We start from the raw sequence: 8,611 nt of genomic DNA, 5'->3' as shown, positions 1-8,611 counted from the left end.
TATGAAGTTTGGTCCTTCAAAATCAAATCTTTTGAAGTTCAATCTTGAAGAGTAGACTTCAAAAAAATTTAAAGTTCATTGGCTCTTCTTCCTTGGCTCGTGAAAAGGATTCACGTAAAGGGCGTTGGGTGAAATCTTCATGATTTATCTCCCTTCCAAATCGTATGGGATAGTTTTGGAAGGCCTCCTAGTGAGGGTTGTCATATTTTTCTGTAATAGTGAAAAGGATTGAAATCTCCTATCTTCTTCTATTGTAACTTGAGGAGGCATTGAATTGTTGGTTCCTGAGGCATCATCTGGCTTGCAGTTGGACTCCACACTCCCCTCTACTTGCTCCCTCTGGCAGAGCCACTGAGCTGCCAACATGACGCTGCTGCCACTCCCAACAGCCCTCATCATAGAGTGATCGCTCATCCAGGATTGTTCACGTTCCACGTAAACCAAGAACGATGTCGCAACTGCAGGTGGGATCCTGTGCGAGTGGAAATTGTTTCCGCTGTCACTGTCCAAGTCACCGCAAACTGCTGTTTGTTCAATGAAGAATGATGGAAGAGGGAAAGGGAGGATGAAGTTGAAGGACTCGTTCATGATTGCAGGTGCTGAGCAAGAGCAGAGTGAGATTCAAAATTGCACACAGGACAAGAAGAACAGCAAAATGCAGCCCATTAGGAGAGGCACAGCACCACGGATCATGAAAAGAATAATAAACTGTGTGATTTCATAAACAAGTCTCAGAATTCTCATGAAATGAATATTTTGTTTGCCCCTCCTTATTTTAGCAAGGTATACAGAGGATGGAATAGACTCCACAATAAGCAAAATTATAATAGATTAATACAACCTACTCTACCTACACATATACAGCTGAGATTTATCGATAAGAAGAATCAGATGTTCTTCCCCAAAGGGTAGAGCTTCTTCTCAATACACTGGACTTTAGTTTAGTTTGGATAATCACATCAGTCTCTCTACTCCTACGTCCTGTTAGTTTACTATGATTAATAGTGTGGGAATACAAAAAGGAAGATGCTCCCTCATCCAGACACTGCTCTCTGCCATCATCCCATATCCTATCAGCTGCAACACTATCTACATTCTGATTTGCCGCTGCATATGAGTGGGTTGAGTACAAGGGGGAGCCTCCACTGCTGTCCGAGAAATCTGAGAATCTCGAAGGACTCTGCCGAGCTTGTTGATCCAAGTTCCCAAATATGAAGTCTGAGAACTCTTCAGTGCTTGTTGAGTTTCGCGTGCTCCCTGTACTGCAGGAAGCCTCATCTGAGCAGCTGAATAGGGAAGAACTGTCACTCGAAGAATCTCTGTCTGGGAAATGAAACATTCCATCAATGGAATTACAAGGTTTAAGGCTGAAACCATAATCAACCATCTGATTTGGTTCATCATGGTGTTGATTAGGCGTCGTGGTTATGGGGTTATAACTTGTTTCTTCTGTGTCATAACCAGAAGAACAAGCTTCTCTTGACTTGCTCCTCTTAGTCAATACTTGGTCTAGGGACAAGGTCTTACTTGTCAAGCTTGGACGATGCGGTGAACATCTATCATGAGGAAAACGTTACTAAATCACATTGTGAAAAAAATTAAGCACATGGCCATCTAAACATTTACCTTGCATATAAAAGCATGTATGCATTTTTTGACATGACTTGTTCAAGCTCCACGGATTTTACCTGCACATGTGATCATGTTTCCATGTTCAGTTGTACACATGGTAAATGTTGGCAAGGCGACTAACAAATACAGTACTATTATATATTAAACCTATTCAAACTTACCACAGCATCATCCGTCTTAAACCATTTCCCTTGTATATTCTTCACATAACACACATAGTGGCCAGAAAAAGCAGCATTCATAACATCCAAGTGAACCACCACAGAATAAAGCTTGTACCCCAAAGATTTATCAGTTGTTTCGCGCATATAAGGAGCTAAATCCAGGTATTCAGGAAAACGAACAGCTTTATTGAGCTTACCAAATTTACCAGACTGTATCAGGATAGATAGATACATGTAAACAAACCAATTGCATTACTATATTCAAGGAAAAACAAATTATACACCATTGTTTCTCGCAAGAATTACCTGAAACCGTTTCAAGGCAATTGTAAGGATATTAGGGGCATCAACTATTGCCAATTTCTTTTTCGCTCGCTCATACGATTTGCAACTGAGGTAAACAAGTGTACAATCACATGGGATCAATTCATGACTAAAAATAATCAGTAAAAAGCTCATTCTTAGGATGTTACATCACATGAAGGGTGAATTAAAAGACAGACACAATGATTGAGAATAGCACATCTAAACATTCCATCATCTTAGTTGCTCACAATACCATATAAATGTGTTTTGCTTCTTGAAAATGATAATAGATTCACCGAGTAAAGATAACAGACTTGAAACTTTATTGTGAAGTGAGGAATCATCAATAACAGGTTATAGAAAGAAAAAACATTGCACAGGAGAAAATAGTCGAAAAGATTCATTAAGATAAGGAGGAAATTTCAATTAGAGTCCAGGTTTTATAAGGAGGAAATTTTCAATTAGGGTTCAGGTTTTACACAAGGATGATCATTGACAGAAAAATTTGAATCAGATGATTTTCCAATTCTCAGAAAGATGAGAGAATAGCTACATTTTTAGCGACAGAAATTCAATCAATTTATGCTTTAAGACAACATGCTTAATAAAGATTTTCCCACTCCAGATAAGTGTTCCGCCTATATAACATGTGGGCATAATAACTCTGAAGGTATAACAGTCTAAAATGGTTAACTATCAAGCACTTGTATAACACTCACCTTGGGCAATGATATCTATTCTCTCCATCCAAAACCTCAGTCATCGTAAATTTTCTGAGAGCTTCTTCAAGTGTTCCAACATTTCCTTCTATATCTAATGTAAGATCCATCATTCTTTCAAAACGCTCAGATCTATTGCGGCACTTCAGACACTCTATCTGTAATTTCCAAGAATTTTCAATTAAAATTTTAAATCATAAAATGACTGGAAAACACTATAGCATTGGAAAACAAATTAGGCATCAAAATCAAAACCTTTGAGAGTAGGTAACCACCAAAAGTTAGTTGTATGAAGGTAGTTTCTTCAGTCCACCCATCAACAGAGTGTAAGCCAGCTTCCTTAAGGCAAACAGATTCCATTGCATCAATGACATATCTGTAAAAGGACGAAAATGAGTATATAGATATACACACGTGAGCTGTAACAAAATAATGAATACATAACCATTTTCTGAAAATAAGAGCTTATATTTTTCAACCTACCAACAAAAAAAACTTTCTCCTCTCTTAATTCTCAAGCATCAGTTACAGATAAACATACTGTCTCAGACATTCAGAGCTGATAAGGTAGCATTTAAACATGCTTCATAGTTTTATAATATTAATAATTTTAAATACTAAACTCCAGTTAAATATGATTTATAACATATCACCTCAAAAATTCATGGGCATCTTCTTCTCTTCCAAGACCAAGATGACTACCAATTTTGTGTATGTGAGAAAGTATGCCAGCAGGAGATAAGGGAGAATTTCCTGCCTCTACATTCATAAGAAGATTTTCTAGTTCACATGTGAAGCACCATCCTCGCTTGGGGCCTGTTATTTAAGAGTTTTCAAACATTAGTAAAAAAGCTTGGGCAGCACACAGCAAAAAAAATGACGATGTAACCAGTGGATGACACATGCATGATTTTGAATGGACTCCTTCAAGAAGATAAGCAGCAAGTGGCGTAGTAAAAGCCAAACACTGGAGCACAACATTCACATAACAGCTGCAGAAAAGGAATGATTTAGAACATATTTAAAGCGGATCTTAAAAAGACAGTACAATAAGTGAGGAAATGTGTTATACATAATGTATTTTGTTACAGATACATCTTGTTACAGCTAAAAAGAATCAACGTGTATTGAGCCATTATTATTCTCTTTGTGATATTTTTAAGGTAACAGTTTCAGAACTTAACCTGAAACTTAACAGACTGGCTTACAGAAGGTTTCAAGCACAATAGAATTTGGGCCTTCAGTGAAAAAGTGGAAATTCAAAAGTTCACAGCTTTTCATCAGGGGAGAAGCAGAGTGTACGGATGCTCTACTATTTATCTCGATGATTTAGCCAACAGGGAGTAAGAGAGTTGGATTCTGTGGCATGATTTGTTATACTAAACTCCTCTCAGAGAGGACAGATAGGGGGGAAGAGGGAAAAAGTAAAATCACCTGTATACCCTTTTGTTTTCAATTAAATTTACCTAATAATACACCTAACTTTGATGTATTTTAGTGATTTAGTCAATTAATCCTCTTTGCAACCACCTCTCCTCTCTGCTCTCTCTGCACAGTAAATGAAGCTAGGAAGAGACCTTCTCATCTCTTCTCCTCTCCATTCCCTCCAGTTAAATAGAGCCTTAGGCTTATAAACAATCTCAAAATTAAATTGTTAGTCAACAAAATTGAAGAGAGAACAAAGAGCATCATCAATTATTATTCATAAAATCATGTAAATAACTGGTCAATGACTAATAATTAAATGAAATAATCATCAATCTTTATTGGCAAGTATGAGAATAAAAAAATGAAAAATCTCAAGAGAACCATTTTGGCAAGGATCTCATGTAGAGGAGGAAAATAGATTCAAAACTTCAAAAGACACATGCTCAACCTTGTGAGCCAAAAAATATTAAATAAGGATGCTGTCAAACAACAGCTACTAAAAAATATTAAATAAGGATGCTTTCAAACAATAGTCACCAAGAAAAAAATTAAACAAGGTTCAAACAATTGTTACCAGTTGTGGCAGTTTATTAGACCACTAGGACGTAGAACCACTTTGTCAAAATTGTACAATTTGACAAAGTACTCAAATGGGAAAAGCATCTGAAAAACAAAAGGAAAAAATGTCACTATCTCAAAATACCTAAAAAAATGTGATCCCATCCATAACTTCATTTACTGCCAAAATAAATAATAATAATAATAACAATAATAATAATAATTATTATTATTATTATTATTATTAATTCAAACCTTCAGTCTTTTGGAAGAATCATTGTTGAAACTAGATGTATGTTGCTTTGAGATCTTTGAAAGCTTTAACTGTTGAACAACTCTTTGAACAGATGTTTTAATGTCACTCGAACGAGATCCTACATTGTGATGAAATCTCACAGGAGCTTTAGGATGGTTATCCTCTTTTCTAGATGCATAGTCTGTTTTGAAGTGTCCAGCAGGAGATGCTTGTGTAACATAGGCTGGTGATAGAGACATCAAACTTTTAGACTTAACTAGCTGCGCACTGTGACTTTTTGAACCATAAGAAAGACCTGATTCATTTATAGAAGTTGTAGAGCTTGTATAGACAGTTTGGGCCACTCCTGACAAAGATCGTAAAGAAAGCATTTCATTCCTTGACTTTCTTTCAGAGCATATAGCCTCATCAGAAAGCTCGTTGGAAACAGTCACATGTGAATCGGCATCCAAGATATTGTGCTCTCTCTCTGTGAATGTTGTGGAATCTGTTGCATTAACAAGAGCGGAACTTTGAGTTATATTTGAATGATTTAAACAGCTTTCAGAATCTGTAAGCTTTGAGTTTGAAGGGGTATATTCAGCACTTTTAGCCTCAAATAAAGGTACTTTGCGCTCAACTTCTGTTCTTACTTTATCATGTGAGACATTAGAAGACAAAGTATCATGTGAACCGTTAGAAGATGATTCAATTTCACTTCCAGATTTGTGGTGTACACTGGCACAAACAACAGAAGAAAAGTCATCTAATGGTTTAACAGGGCCAGAGAGCACCACATAGCTCGATGATGAAGAATCAGATGAATCAGACGCGCTTTCTGTTCCAGATGAGTCCAAGAATTCATCATCACTAAAAGCTTCAGACGAGTAGCTTGACTTAGATGATAGCTTCTTGCTGGATGTCATTACTAACGTCTGGTAATTTCCTTCAATGTATGGATAATCATTATACAAATCAGATCCATCACCTGTTAACCCATTCAATGGTGTGATACCAACTTGGGCACCAAAACTATCATCAATACGTGGGCGACCACAACTATTCTCATGTCCTTGTCTCCAATGGATTATCTGGCATTTTCTTGTGCTGCAATTACAAAGCAGAAACAAGCAAATACCAAGTGCTAAATGACTTTGATCAGAAGAAAGATCAAGACATGCTGAAGCTTATGTGGATAGATGTTCTAAAATAAATAAAAAAGAAAAGCTGATAATGTGTAGTGGAGTAAATTCCATAAGCAGTATAGAGAAGTATATAAAGAGCTTAGCAATTTAAACATGTATAGTTAATGAGACTCAAATCTGAATCCTTTCAAGTATATGCCACAAGAATATAATTTGAGATGGCAAGATTTTTATGTGTCACGTTTCAATGGAAACAAACAATCTGTTAGGGTTGAGCCCACTATAGCACCACTCATTGGTATCATGATTCTCAAAAGTCCACAATAAGGCGATGCTTGAGTTTGCCACCTCATTGTCTTTTGCGGATCAGTAATTAGTGCGTCAAGAAACAAGAAAAACCTTTTCTTGATTGAGAGGAAAAAAATTATTAACATTATCTCCAAAGGTAGTCCCTTTATCCTTATACATATTACCTATATTTATATCCCCAAGTTTGATACGAAATCCTAACTCTTCACAACTAGGTCCCCATTCCCAAACACCTTCGATGTGAAGCCACACAGCTATATTTTCTTCTTCCATTGTAAAAACAATACATCAAATAAACCTAGAGATAGATCAGATCCTTAAGTTCAAAACAAATCCCATAATCGCGCAGTAAAAGGAAGCATAACTCAGCAAAAATCCCACAAAACTCCAATAATTTCTGAAATTGACAGAGTAGAAGACCACAAACCAGTATCTCACAGCTTTGCATCGAGAGCACCTCATCGTGGTAGGGATGTGGCATACAGCACACACTCCCCCTCTCGGCCCAGCAACCCCGCCTTCCGCGGCCGGGATGACCCCACCGCGCCCAAGGACCACACGCAAATACTCCTCCTCCGCCTGCACAGCCTCCTCCGCCGCGAGGAGCGCGAGCCGCATGACCTCCGCCCGCCTCGCCTCGGCCCGCCGCCACTTGCGCCGAGCCAGCAGCGTCAAGAGCGGGCAAAGGAAGAGCGCAACAACGGCGAACCCTAGGGAGGGCATGCTCCTGCGCCCGGACCACCCCGGTCCCTCTTCCTGTGATCCTCGTCCGGCGCCGCGAGCATAGATCTTCCCTCGAGCTTCCACCTCCCGATTCCCGCTGACCTCCTTGCTCCCCTCACTCCCGGCGCCTCTACTACCTCCACGCTGACTCCGCTCCGGATTCAGACACCGGCGACGAGAGATCGAAATCGGCCACTAAAAGCCACAACCCCATCGATTATTGCTAAATATAAAAAAAGAAAAGTAGTACCACCAAAACCTATTTCAATTAAAAAATAGCATTCGTAAATCGTAAGAACAGAGAAATTAGTCAAGCATTTCGTTTGACTTGTACGAGTCAACAAGGTGTTCGGCATCATCTATTATCAGCATTAATTAATTTGTAGAATATTTTTGAATTTTAAAGAGTATCGTTATATATATATAAAAAAAACAACACACCAAATACGTATTTAAAATTGTGAAATTGTTCAAAGACCAACTTAATTTTTAAAATTTTCAAAATATATATTTATTTCTATTTACCCTTCTCTCACCCACAATGGCGTAGCCAAGTTGAACAATTATCCTGGGCTAAAAACGCTGAGCCCAGTAAAGCTCAGCCCAGTGTAGCCAGATTGAAGCCTAAAATTGTTGGGATGCTTACCTAGTTGTACTACCCTGGGCTAAAAATGCTGAGCCTAGCAAAGTCCAAGTCATCATAATCAAGTTGAGGACTAAAATTACTGGATTATTTGCTGAGTTGCACTGGGCTGGAGCCCAGCAAAGCCCAACCCTGTCTACGCCCTTGCTCATCCAAACCACCATTATACAGAGCAAGGGATTATCCTTTTAAATATTTTGATATAAAATAATAGAGTACTATAGTATTATAGTAATAGTACGCTATGTTTTAAATAATTTTACTAGTCTATTATTTATAATTATTACTATAGTATTATTGTGTTTACAAAAAATATACAAATAAATTATAATTAATAAAATATCCTCCAAAATCCCTCCATTAGTCTATAGTCGAATGTCTGAATTATTTTTCTTTAGAGATGTACTTTGTTGGTAGTTTTTATCAATTAGTTGTTGTTATGTAATAATTTTTTTATATATGTATTTATGATATTTGACTTTTTATCCTCCCTTCTTGATAAATTAAATTTCTAAATATACCTATGTCACTATGAATTTTAAAAATCAATATCACTGTATTTGTTGGAATGGTGGTTTTAAAATTTATGTAATATCAAAGTGATATTGATTTTTAAAATACAGTATCATAATAATATTATTTTTTTGAAATTCAACACCATAATAGTTGACGGGAAAAGTAAAATGAGAAATAAATGCATCCTTTGAAATGTAGAAATTAAGAGAAGGAAAAAAAACTAACAATATTAT

General features: G+C 37.2%; 1 protein-coding gene across 1 annotated transcript; it reads right to left on the bottom strand.

Annotated features, from left to right (window-relative positions):
* Nucleotides 1-692: 692 nt before the first annotated feature.
* On the bottom strand, nt 693-7,452 carry LOC122006546 (ubiquitin carboxyl-terminal hydrolase 17-like). The gene is made up of 11 exons (XM_042562091.1): nt 6,924-7,452; nt 5,063-6,149; nt 4,824-4,912; nt 3,728-3,813; nt 3,475-3,637; nt 3,077-3,197; nt 2,822-2,979; nt 2,103-2,187; nt 1,794-2,006; nt 1,627-1,688; nt 693-1,556 (listed from the first exon to the last, which is right to left on the bottom strand). The coding sequence occupies exons 1-11, from the start codon at nt 7,217-7,219 to the stop codon at nt 872-874; spliced, it is 3,045 nt and encodes a 1,014-aa protein (XP_042418025.1). The 5' UTR covers nt 7,220-7,452; the 3' UTR covers nt 693-871.
* Between the last annotated feature and the right edge of the window lie 1,159 nt (nt 7,453-8,611).

Source organism: Zingiber officinale, chromosome 7B (assembly GCF_018446385.1).
Source record: "Zingiber officinale cultivar Zhangliang chromosome 7B, Zo_v1.1, whole genome shotgun sequence".
Lineage (NCBI taxonomy): Eukaryota > Viridiplantae > Streptophyta > Magnoliopsida > Zingiberales > Zingiberaceae > Zingiber > Zingiber officinale.
Note: the sequence above shows the minus strand (reverse complement) of the source record. Positions and strands in the feature narration are given on the sequence as shown.